The sequence below is a fragment of the Platichthys flesus genome, chromosome 12, assembly GCF_949316205.1.
Source record: "Platichthys flesus chromosome 12, fPlaFle2.1, whole genome shotgun sequence".
Taxonomy (NCBI): Eukaryota; Metazoa; Chordata; class Actinopteri; order Pleuronectiformes; family Pleuronectidae; genus Platichthys; species Platichthys flesus.
The window spans coordinates 6,553,063-6,566,166 of record NC_084956.1 but is presented as its reverse complement, the minus strand read 5'-3'; the positions used below and the strand labels follow the sequence as shown (position 1 = coordinate 6,566,166).

At 44.5% G+C, this 13,104-nt stretch overlaps 1 protein-coding gene across 2 annotated transcripts in view; it reads left to right on the top strand.

The window, feature by feature from the left end:
* ccser2a (coiled-coil serine-rich protein 2a) overlaps positions 1–12,179 on the top strand; it is a 49,999-nt gene extending 37,820 nt beyond the window's left edge. The window contains exons 10-11 of one of the 2 annotated variants that reach the window (XM_062401781.1): positions 6,481–6,565; positions 10,606–10,840. In XM_062401781.1, coding sequence (XP_062257765.1) covers positions 6,481–6,565; positions 10,606–10,697 — 177 coding nt within the window. In that variant the 3' untranslated portion in view covers positions 10,698–10,840. Of the gene's footprint in view, positions 1–6,480; positions 6,566–10,605 lie in introns of both variants that reach the window. The other variant, XM_062401780.1, reaches the window with a different exon arrangement.
* The last annotated feature ends 925 nt before the right edge of the window (positions 12,180–13,104 follow it).

The window sequence follows — 13,104 nt, the reverse complement described above, 5'->3', positions numbered from 1 at the left end:
AATGTGCTGAGTGTGCTACATGCAGTGAATAAAATTAAAGTAGTAAAGTTTAAGTGCAAACTCTCACCACCATTCCGGGCACATACATACATACGCATTTAGACTTTTTAGGTCTCAACCAAACTTCTAGATTATTAAGCGGTTGGCATAAAGAGAGCGACATCAGGCCTTATTATGGGGTTTCTGACCGTAGCCAATCATAACATTTAAGAGGTTCTCAGGAAATTGTCGTTGCTCAGGACCACGGTTTCAGCTCATGGCTCAAGTTGATGACCTGCTTTGTCTTCCCTGTTAAAACCGACCTGATCACAGATCAACATTCACACCAGGACAAACTACTGAGCATGCGCAGGATTATGCAGAGTCACTCTAAACTTACTGCAATCCAGCCAGTCTCTTTACCATTTCTTTTCTGCCTCTCTGTCTGGCAAGCATGTGTGATGAGTCAGACGACTGCACGCCGGCCTCTCTGCAGCGTGCAGTTTATTAGCTTGTTAGTGGGCTTGTCACTCCGTCTCACTCTCTCCAGACCCAGATCTCACATGAGAGGAGAGATGTGAGGCTCCGTCTCCTCACGTTTGAGTGATGGAGAGAGAGAGGGGTAAGAAGTCAGACAGAGAGAGAGAGAAAGGTGAACAAATGATAGGTGTTCAGTGGGTTCAGTATCGTGCCACGAGAGCGTGCTGTGTGGCAGCCAGGTTTTGAATCTGATAGCTGTAGTGCCACAGGCAAGGTGCCTAGTAAACATTCCCATAATTGACCCGCTTTCATCTCCACAGAGTGACACACACACAAAGAGAGGCAGACATAAGCAGTATAAGAAGATTATAAAGAGACAATAATAAGAACATTATACCAAAGGGATTTCCTGTTTTATTGCTCATCTATTTAGCTGGGAAAATAAATAAAAGAAACGAGGTGCAGCTTTAGGGTAGCGAACACAAAAGTATTGTGGGGGGGGGGGGGGGGGGGGGGTATAAAGGACAAAACAAGTGGGCCTTCTTACCACAGGAGCATGTGGCATAACAGTTGCCATGGAAACTATGAAAGAAGCGCTGGCTGTACTTGGTGGGAATCGTCTCCATGGTGGGAACGTCTGTCCGTGACCTGGAGTAGCTGGTGTAGAATAACACACTAAAAAACACTGAAACACACCAAGAGAGAGAGTTTGTGTCTTCCCCTCAGTTCTTCAGAAAACCCCATCTCTCTCCCTTTAATCTACATTACAATGTCATCACCACCGCCGAACACCATTTGTTGCCCTGTGTTCTGCAGGGTGGTGGTGGTGGTGGTGGGGAATCGCATTCTGTTAGTGACATTTAACTTTTCAGAGCGCGCTGCTCCTCTGAAAGGTTAGCTGTGAGATTTGCGTCGTGTTTTTTGACAGTGTAACACGAAAACGAGCGCTCGGAGTAAACACATAGCCTAGAGAAAGGGAAGTTTCTCTCTGTGTGTCTCTCTTACTTTTTTAGATGGTATCAAAGCTCGTTCTCTCTCGCTGACAGGTTTTGCACCTTGAGCAAGCTTCAGTTCACAGAGCTCCTGACACAATGCTTTGCTTTTACCTGTCGTATTTTCCCACACAATCTTCCAATGTCCTTTTTTTGGTTTGCCTCAGTGGCTTGTGTATTCTTTGTCTAACCCTTTTCATTTCTTTTCCTTTTCTCTACTCAAAAATGCATTGTCTGTCAGTTCCCTCCCTCCCACACACACATGCACACACACACACACACATGCACACACAAACACACACACACACACACACACACGCACATTATGTGATGTTATCCTCTCAGATCCTTTTCAGCATTGCTCCCCGAAAACCACCTTTTCTTTTGATTTAATTGTCAGATAGTCCCCTGACAATTAGAGCTCTGCTGTATCAGAGTCCTGGAGCAGCTCGCTCTCCTATAGCACTTTTGAGCGCTAAGCTCAAGTTATTTCCATGTCACAGGTCAGAAGTTAAAATCTTTTCATAGCTTCTTATAGCCGATATCAAGTTGGCTTATCAGCAGCCTGGAGGGTAAAGCGTTCGCCACGGTCCTGGGAGATCGAGAGCTGAGTCCGAGCCAACGTCTGAACACAGACATCAGAAAAATCGCATTGGGCTTTGAAGTCAGATTAAGACTATAGCAAAACTGACCTTCGGATATGGGTATTTAAATACATTTTAGTTTTCCAGCGTGCAGTAAATTTCTCATCTTAACCAGTTGATGTATTCATCTTCTTCAATATTTTTTCTCATAGGAACCAAATGTGGGCTTTTGCTTTGTAGGCTGCTTTCTGATCCAACTTGACTATTTGTGGAGACGTGCTCGTCTCCAAACTTCTCTCAGTTTGTACAAAGGCTTTGGCAACATTTCCTATAACCAACTGCTTTGGGCACCAGTTCCTCCCACTCCCCCTTTTTATTCTGCGCACGATCCAACTTTGAGTCCAAATTAGTGCTAAAATGAAAGGTCTATGACTGTCGAGGTGCAGATAAGTATCATGTAGCGTTTCCCACATAATGAATCTACGGTGGGGTCTGACTGTCTGCTTGGACAGTAAAAACTTTATGGATGTTAGCGAGCATGCAGCAAATAGTGGCGTAAATAGCACGGCACAAGACTAAACAATGCAGAAACAGGTCCAAACTCCAAGTTAGATATATGCTATGTTATGTAACGAGTGTGAAACTGTTTTGGTTCAATATGCAAATTCGAATATAGAGGAGATAATAATGGGAAGCACTGTTCTGGTTGCAGCAAGTAGCAAGATGAGATGTGTGACAAAAGAAACAACCTAAAAAAGCAAAAGTTCCCCTGAATATGTTCCATCAGAGCAGACGCAGCCGTGGAAATGTTTGCTGTGCCTCCTCTTCATTTTGTAAACGAGTGTGAGGACAATTTGGGTAATGTCAGAAAGCTGTTCAAACGTGTGTTAGAGGAGGAGTGATTATCTGCATATGTACGTATGCGTGTGTGTGTGTGTGTGTGTGTGTGTGTGTGTGTGTGTGTGTTCGTGTGCGTGTGTGTGTCACATATATCTGTGCGGGGCCCACACAGTGAGAATGATCATTGAGTGCAGCAAACTGAGGACTGAGGAGGCGACCTTGTTAATAACCCAGATAAACAAACACGCAGATGAGCAGCAGCGGTGAAACAATGGCAACACAATAGGCAGTGTTTCATCAGTGGCAGACAGAGAGGGTAATTACAGCTACACTCCCACTCCCTCCATGCCTTTGGAACATCCTCTTTTTAATCTATTCTTCTCCTCTCGCTCCTGCTCTCTCACTCTATTTTCTTTTCAGTCCTGCTCCAGTGATATCTTTGTTTCCCATTCGTTTTCATCTCGGCCATTCTTTCTTTGACGTTACCTCGCTCCTTCTCACCTAAGTTGCAATTCGATCCATCTTCTGTCGCAGTGAGAGAGAGAGAGACAGACAGGGAGGATGAAGTGCAGTTAGTGATCAATGTTAAGCTGCAGGTTTTCTTTCTCTCAGATCCTGACAGTTACCTCTCCGCCCACATCTCCCCTCACGCCTGCCCTCTGTTGCATCACAGATACAACATCCCTCACTCACACACGTGTGCACATGCACGCTCATTACTGCTCACTCACAATGCAGAGTCATCGTGGACAGGTGAGGATTTAGTTTGCCAAACTCAGTGAAGTGAGACGTCCTGGCCAGACCTGAGGTGTTAGCTGCTGGCAACGTGGAGAAGCTCCTCGTATTGGATTAGAGGGGATTCAAGCAGAGCGAGGCTGTTTAAGAAGCACAGCATCGTGCCTTCCTCTAAACACTGCTGAAAACCTTGTGGGATGACAAAGAACAACTTTTACATGACTTTTTAAATCGTCGTCCTGCCTCGCCAAGTTTTGCCATCTGCTTTCGGGACCGAGTCTGCACAGACGCGATAGTTTAACTCATCCTGAGAGTGCATTTTACTATAATAAGGGTCCCGAGTGAGCATGCCACTTTTTATATGGCAGATAATTCCTTTAAGGAGAATTGTATCTGAAACACAACTGAATTATTCTGTTGATTATGTGTTAGGTTGATTTCTTTTTGGATTAGGAGTGTTGTGTTTAGCCTGCCATATAAACCAAAGAAAGGAAAGTAAATGATTGACTGATCCGAATACTGTGGCTCAACAACACAATCACTTTTGTTCAGATTCTGGTTCCATATTTTTGTACAATGGGAGAAAGTAGAGCCATGTCATCCATTCTTGAATTGTAGCTCTTGATTTTCTGCCATTAAAATAGGTGTGATAGTCTCAACTGTGTAGGTACAAATGAACACATAACACAGCACTGTATGGTTTTTCTCATTATCAGAAACTCAACTATTACCACAATGACATTGGGATCTGAGTACAATGACATTGGGATCTGATTTATCGATGCTAAGTGCTTAGCATCGATAAATCATGAGGCAGTTTGCTTTCAGATTGAAAAGGATGCTGCTTCTTAAGAAAATAAATTAACTTTTGCACCTTGTTTCCTTTAAATTCAGTTTCCACTGCATTTGTTCTCACCGCTCACTGGGACAGTACAGACGATTGGACCTCCAGTAATTCTTGGGTTTTACCAGGAGGATGTGCTGTGTGGGTGTGTTTGGCCCGATCAACCAGGAGTTGTGAGTGCAGCAACGAGGCAGAGACCCGTCACTGCACTCACAACTTCAAGCAGGAAGTGCTGATAACAGCCTTTGAACCCTGGGTCTCCGTGTGGTGGTTGAGAAATGAAAGAAGTTCTGATGAAATTTATAGAATATGAAAAAATAAAAGTAAAAAAATGCCTTGTATATTTTCCCGATTTGTGTCGACCCCTGCCCTTGTGAAGCTCGGGGGGCCCGCTCATTGGAAAGTCTTTACAGCGATGGAAAAACTGTGAAACATTGACAGGCCAAGCTGCTATGGAGGTCTAATACAGCTGCCAAACTCTGTCAGGATCATTTGAGAGCCTTCCAAAATCCCCCTCTTGTTCTCATCGCTGAAAGTTTTCCTCGCCGCAAATGAAGCCTCGACGGGAGGCTTCTGCCGAGACCTCCCGCCGGAGCAGTTGTTGATGTTGAAGGAAGGACATGGAAGAGAGCAGATCAGGGGAGCTCATTCCTCTCCCCTCCAGCAGTCTCACTAGGAGGGCTTTAAAATAGTCTGGGCTGGACCGACTGGGAAGTAGCTCCCATCCTCTGCCCTCTGACAGATATAACACAGATGAGTTTGAGAGGCGGTGCCAAGGTGTCTTGTTCCTCCCCTTGTGGCGTTCAAGAACAGTTCTGTCCATAGACTTATGATGGGCAACCTGACGGCTCCCCCGGCTCCAGTATAGGTCATACATCCCACCGCTTAGTGGTTGAGAATGTAATTGACGTATACCCTAAATCTTTTTGGACTGCGCTTGTGTGCAGAATCGTAGATGATGGTCGGACAAAAATTTGCACACAACAGAAAGTAGAGCATGTAGAAATCAGAAATACATTGTACCCATCAAAACTCACCTACACAAGCAGTGATCCCATCTGTCACGTTGTGTACTCACCACGCAGAGCGAATAAACTCCTATGGATTTATCACATTCTGTAATTATTTATACTGTAAGTGCCAAGCTATCATCCTGTCTCTTTGTGTAAAGTAAGACAAATGTAAAGTTTATCGAAAATTACCCAGTGGAAAATTCTATTCAGTCTGAATGCGTTAGATTTGCAGCGGTGTCACCGCTTAATGGAAAATCCTTCCACCTCCTCTCGCTGCTTATAGAACTGGTCCTGTCAGCGTCCAAGTTGATGGGTGTAAAAGTTCTGTGGCTCTGGTGTTAACTTAGTTCCCTCACCTGGAAATACTTTTTTTGTTGCCTTGTCTAGGGTGAAGTCTAAAATGGATTTAGGTATTATAATAGATGAAGGGAGTGGATGCTAGTGGTTTCCAGTGTGACCCAGGGAGAAAGCCTGTGACGATAAATGGAAGCAGATGTTTTTCAGGGTAATCAGTGGAATCATCAAATTGTTTTTAAACAAAGTGAGAAAATAATCTCCTTAATTAACGTTACAGCGACAGAAGGGGTGAAAATCAACGTCTATCTTCATGCTTGTCCTTGGATACTTAACATTTTCCAGTCAGCAACAGACTCATATAGCCGTGTGTTGGACAACTTGGGTAGACATCGGTGTGTGAATGTGTTCTTCTCACTAATCCATTTCTATTTGTAAATTTAAAAGAATGATTCACTTAACACTGACATGGTGTAGCTCTCTGTGTGAGTGCCGCGTGTGTGCGTGTGCATGTTTGTGCGTCTCAGTATACACATCTGTCTGCCTGTGTTGGTATTTGTGTTATAATTGGGTTTTCCACACTCACTAACAATGTACAATACTTATGACTGTGTGTTTTCCTATGTGAGCTTGTGTCTGTGTGTGTGTGTGTCTGTGTAAGTGTGTGTGTGTTCTGGTGCGTCATGCCTTTTGTCCTCTGTGTTTTTCTCTCTGCGTAGGGTGTGCTGCCCACCCCCTTGCTGTCCACGTGGCACGCACAGCACCAGGGTTTGACCCGTACCAGCATGCCCCAGCGCAGACAGAGTGAGTCACTAACATCCTTTGCAGCCTCTTCGCCCTCTTTTCATAACATTAACTATCTACTAAACTACTAAAAATCTCTCTTTTCTCCAATTAAAACCCTTGAAACCACTGAGGTATCTTTGTCCTGGTTTCCTGTTTTCTTCTTTTTTACCACAGTGCAATTACAGGACCATTTTAGCTGAATGTACTGTAAACTTTTAGATTAATTTGAAAAAAGATAAGTTTACTTCTTTGTTCTATTGGAAACTTCAGTCTTACTTCTTTTCCTATGCTGCAGACAGAAAACTCAGTTCAGTTTCAAGATAGATTTGCAGATGTTGCCAAAGAGGCTGATATTTTTTTATTTATAACCGTCTCTTTCACGGCATATATTGAATGTGAGAAATATAATATTCTCTCCATCAGAGGCTGTATCTTCATTTCTTGACCTAATAGCACAGGAGACCACAGCTCTAGATACAAAAACATATTTTTAAGTCGACTAAACCAGTTTGACTTGGACTGTTGGACTGCAGACACAACAGCCTCACCTCATCTCAGCCCAGTGCCACAACAAAGCCTGTGTGTGTTGCTGCGCTGATCAGGGAGCTTGTAGGGGCGGCATGTAAAGGCAAAAACAGTCAGTCAACAGAACTCAGAAAAATAAATGGGAAAGAAACAGACAAAAAGTGGAACCCCTGCTGTGCTTCTTTGATCATCACCGGCGGGGGTGCGGCTTTGTATCAAGGAGGAAGGTGGAAAAGCAAAAGTATCAAGATTATTTCAATATCAAGTTCATGTGTGTTTAAAGACAAAAATACCTGAAAACAATCCCAGCATTCAGTCCTGCCAGTAGATAGCATAATCCAATTAAACAAAAAACACAGCAAGAAACGAAGGTCTTTACAGTGGGAGGTAGAAAAGTATGAGCAGAGAGGTAATGACATTAAAACATAGCTGCAGTCATATTTCGATACAAGGCAAGAAACAACACATGGGAGGCAAACAAGTGTATTTTTGTTTCTCTGGATAAACCACTAATGCTCTGACCTCCCACTGGGAGCTCCGTCTGTAAACAAACCAGCAGCAAGTTCTTGCCAGTAATAAGGCTCTTTAGAATAGAACCATAGAAATTGCCAGTTCTGGAATTGGACTTTAAATTGGACTCTTCACACAGATCTCACCGAGTGGAGGCAGCGGAAATTATGTTTTGCGTTAAACTGTGTTTGTTTGTTTGTTTGTCGAGGGGATATGTCGTCTTTTCCTGCAAGCACGGTCTGCGTGTGAATTCAGGATTTCAAGTTTCCTAACCCAGATGTCTGCAATCCCCCCCCCCCATAACTTCTCTCTCTCTCTCTCTCTCTCTCTCTCTCTCTCTCACTCTCTCTCTTACTCTCTCTCTCTCTCTCTCTCTACCCTCTCCACCTCTCTCCACCCTCTCTCTACCCTCTCTCTCTGTCCTCTAACCCTTCTTTTCTCTTCATCTCGTCTCAATGCACACTGGAAAAAAAAAAAATCAATCTTCCATGTTCTCCTTCTTCCACCTTTGCCTCGCCACACACAAAATGCCTGTGGCAAGGAGTGGAGCACCTAGTGCAGTACTTCACTGACACAGCGTGGTACAGTAACCCTTTCTTTAACATGAGGTCAACATGCGTGTGGCACGAGAGAAGCATGCACACCTGGACACCATCTGCATGCTCTGCGTTGGGTTTTCACTTTTTCACGTTTGTATTTTCCTTCTTGGTTCCTTGGTTTCGATTGTGATGAATTGTGATTTCATTTAATTTTTCGTGCTGTGTTGTGTGCATTTCTTTTACTGTTTTAAATATTTTTCATTTGCTTCATTCTCGCACATTATGTAGAAAAGAGTCATTATGCATGCTTTGGCAAATCTCTCTCATGTGGATTTGTTTTCCATGCGTCAAACAGGTGCTTTAAATCTCTCAGTCTTCCCCTTGAAAGATATAGTTTAACTGTATCCAAAGGAACAATGTTTAAGAATTACCTTGTGATGTGGGATGTGGATGCATATCACCGCTGTCAGCAATTGCCTTCATTTCAACTCGACTAGTGAAGGCAGTTAAAAACCGAGCAGAAGACAAATCTAAGTAATCTCACTTCCTCTGAGATGCGCACTGAATTACCACTTCCACAACCACCAGATTAAACGATAGCATGAAGTCTAACCCATAGCTTAGAAATGGAGTGCAGCCGCATTGCCTCTCTCGTTGTGTATATCACTTGTGCAGCAGTCCTTTTGTCGTCTGGCAGACATTAAGGGGATCATGTACATGCTATCAGCATAATCTATGCCAGATAAATCTATAAAATATTCATATGACGCATGTTGCTTTTCTAATCGCACACCATTCATTCACGCGGCGGCCAAAGCCTCCTGGCGTCTCCCAGGTGTCTCCGTTTGGCACGTCCCTTGGTGAAAGTGATAGCTATCATCGGAGATATTTACTTCCTGGCAGCACATTGAAGGGCTGAAAATGATTGTTGCTCGTTATTAGTGTCTGCAGAAGACAGTTGAAGATGGAAATAATTACAGAGTGTGTCCGTATAGATATGGCACGTCTCTGTCAGAGCTGAGCCTCCTACGAGTTTGCACTCAATGCAAATATGGCAATTAATTGAAAATGGCACATATTTGAGTTTAGTTTTCATAGTTAGTATTCGACATTTCACTCCACCGCCGTGTATGGCAAAGTCTGAAAAAGACAGGAACAAAACAGGAATTTAAATCATATTCTTAATAATTCTGATGATTTACTTCAGGCACATAAAGTGTAATTTTTGTGTTTCTTTTCTTAAGCGGTGGGAATCAGTCGGGAGTGTTCACTCTCTCTCAGACTGAATCACAAAACAATTGAGAGAAACTGTATTTTAAAGCTGAAAGAAAAAAATACTTAATAACACACTCGTGGTTGGAGCGACGGACTAATCAGAGCTTTTGTAAGAAGCAACAAAAGCATTCTATTTTTAGGAGTGTTTCAAATTATTTCACTTGAAATGTGAAAACATTATATTCCTCGCTGAAAAACAGTCAACAACAACAAGCAGTGAGAGGTGGACTGTGGAAGCAGTGTGGCGGGGGACCAGGAGAGGGAGCTGTGACCTCGGACATTTACTCCGTCCCGCAGTACAAAGGACTGATGGAGGGAACGGGCTGAACTGCATGACCTGCACAGCTTACTTATCTCACATCCTCTGAGATCCGTCGACGCTCACAGTGGGCCTGTCTCTGATGAAACTTAGTCCATGCTTTCCAGTAGCTTTAGATGGTTCCGGGAGGATTTAGATCCTTAAGGCTCTGCTCAAAGGACATTGACAGAAAACCGCCCCTCCTGTGATTTTGTGATGAGTGAAAACAGACAGGGATACAATAGTTGTGCTGCAGTCTGAGTATATGTAGGCTCACATAGAAAGTAGCAGTATATATTGTATTTTTATATGGTCGTGAGCTCATAAAGTTTTTCAGAAAGTTGAAGCTCAATGTTATCTCTTTCCTGATCTGAGTGGCTCTACTGGAGGTTGGGTGAACTAATAATAATACGTGCTACATACCACGGTTAGCCACGGTTAACTGCTCAGCGTGTTCTCAGGATGTTTTTGATAGTTCCTCTGCAGCAGTGATCACAAAATGACTCAAAGGTTTCACATCACAAGGTTATTCTCCTCTGCTTGTTTTTGTTTTCTTCATACAGTAAGTGAATCTTCTGTGAATTTCCTTCTACCAGTCCAGGGCTAGTTTTGCACCTAGCTGTGGAAACAGGCTGTGATATTAGTGAGTAAATAAACAAGCCAAAGAAAGGCCGAATTTTTACTATTGCCGTTTTGATTTAGACTTTCCTTCAGAGCTGCGAAATATTCAAACGCGTGGCTTCCATTGGGATCAAAGAGCCAAAATGGGGGGAAAGGGGAATTTTAAAACCATCCATTTCTTGAACGTGATAAAAAAAACTGAGTCCTCACTCATTATCCACCGACGTCTCCATGACTCTTTTATACCAATCCAGAAATTCCTATTGATATTTCTTTCTTGTCTTCTGCAGCCTCAAATACTACAGCCTTTCAACCGCTGCCTCAACGAGCACCTCCACCAGGGAAGAATAGTAAAAACTCCCCCCACCGAGGGCCACAGTGAACTCACCAGGAGTAGATCAGTGGAAGGAACCCGTATCCACGCTGATCGTCGCCTTGAAGGCCTTATGGCAGATGTCACTCGCCCCGCATTCCCCGACGAGCTCCTCAGCAACCACCTACACTTCCCGGGCTCTGGGGCTCCGCGGGGGGGAACTGCTGGAGACAGTCCAACTTCAGCAGCTCCGTCTTCTGGGCAGCATGAGGGAAGAGCCCCCGCTGTGATGCTGCAGGACTCCGTCTCTCCTAGATCTGCTGGTCCTGCTTACCCTCGCCTGCTGCAGCCTCCTCGTCTTCACAAGCGCGTGTCTCTCCCTGCACTCAAGCCAGGGGGCGCCGGTGGCTTTGCCTCTCTGAAGCCAGGGTCTTTCTTGGGGCCTCTGGCTAACCGAACCAAGCAGCTGCCCCCTCCGTCTAGAGGCCTTCCCTGCTTTAGCGCAGGACCCCAGGTGCCGGCTCCAAGTCTCCGTCGAGCTTCGCTGCTTCAGCCTCGCAGAGCCTCGGACGCTTGCAGGGATCTGCAGATCAGCGACTCCCCCCTGGAGGAGCCTGACCAGGGGACGCTCAAAGACCGAGGTAAGATCCTGATCTCCTTGAGCCGATCATGCCTACCCAAGCCAAAGATTCCCTGAGGAGCTAAATCCACCCATCAAAAGATGAAACAAGAATCAATCTGACATCGGTATTCATGCCCTTCTTCCCCTCGCCCTGGTCACAGTGAGAGTGTCAAAGGAACAAACACTGACCGAGCCGATGAACCCGTACGGACCGTTCATGGACTGCATGACCATTTCTAAATGAGCTGTCACATCTCCAGCCTGATCTATAGAAATGTAGTTTGAAGCAGGATGTATCTCCACGACAATCCTCAGTCCTTAATGGCAGTTTTCAGGAAGAAGAAATGTCCAGTTCACTAGTTTTGCACATGCTCATGAATGCTGCTTATGCAAAAACAAAACAGAGTATTATCATTCAGAGGGAGTCAGCCTTTTTTTATTTTATTTTGTTTGGTTTTGTAAAACCCGCTGGCTATTACCACATTTTAAAGTCTAAGTCCACACACAGCTGTGGCCTCTGACACACAGGAGCGTTCGGTTTCCAAGCACCGAGGTGACATCGACGCGACCTTTGCCGTGTAATGGAAAGCCCAGGGGGGAGATGGAGGCGGGAAAAAAAACAAGAAGCGAGAAAGAAAGAAGAGAAAGGACAAAAGTACAATAACAGTGGAAGTGAAATAAGGTGCCAGAGACTGAAAAGAAAATGTGTCAAAGCTCCCTCAAGCCGTCGCTGCAAAAATGGAAATGTGTTTGTGCAAATATGAGCTTGAGAGATGAGAAAGAGAGGAGAGAAAATCCACTCTGCAGCTGCATGCATGTTTCTGTTCAGCTGAACTTCACCTCCACATATGAGCAAAGGGGTTTAAGGACCTTCTGTGTAAATGCAACTCAGAGGGAAAACATGGTCCCATTAAAAAACTAAAAATCAACATCACACTGGTGGCCGTGATATATTTTCGGTGCGACAGTACACAAGTGAGGAGCTGGCTTTCATAATGTAGAAAAGAGCAGGTAGTGAAACACTCACACACTTAAAGTGAGCTCAGGTACATATAGGCTCACTCACTCACACACGATGTGCTCACACTCCAAAGCGTGTGTTATTTTGCTTTGTGCATTTTTTTAGATGGAACCGAGTGAGGAGTAGCAGGAAGCTCGATGAAAGAGCGGGCAGCGTGAAAACAAACTCGTAGAACCTCCCGGGTGTTTAAGTGCTTTAGTGGACAATCGCAACAGGAAAACAAATCTGCGGGGGCGATGTGAGGAAACGTCCACTTGATAGTGCAGAGAACTTTTAGAGTTTTAGGACGTCACGATTTGATGCCACAAAATGTCGAAAAGTCGAGGGAAAATTGCCCAACTGATGTTTTTACTAGAACATTTTTTTTCTGAGTCAATTAAATAACTAATCTTTGAACTATCTCCTTTAATGACTCACACACGGAAACATCGGCTAACGGGAGCTCATTAGATGTGTGAAGCTGCTGCCTGGTGTGTGCAAATGTGTGTGCATAGGTGTGTGTGGGAGCTGATGTCGTCCCCCTTCCCCTGTCTCTCTCCTCCTCTCGCTCTCCTGCACATCCCTTTGGGAACATCAAACGTATTAGTGGGTTATTTTTAGGTAGGGAGCCTTCGAGGCTTTACAGGTGTTTCTCTGGGAGTTTTGTAGAATGGAGTTTATCTCTCCTTGGCGGAAACCGTTGTGCAGTCAAACGCTCCTGAGATGTCCCCTATCGGAGAGCAGCAGTGTGTTAAAAAGGCCTTCTGACAGCAGCTCTGCTCTCTCCTCTGTCACACCGCGTGACCGCTTGGTGTACGCCCCTGGCACTGTCCGGTCTACTGCGTCCGATAATG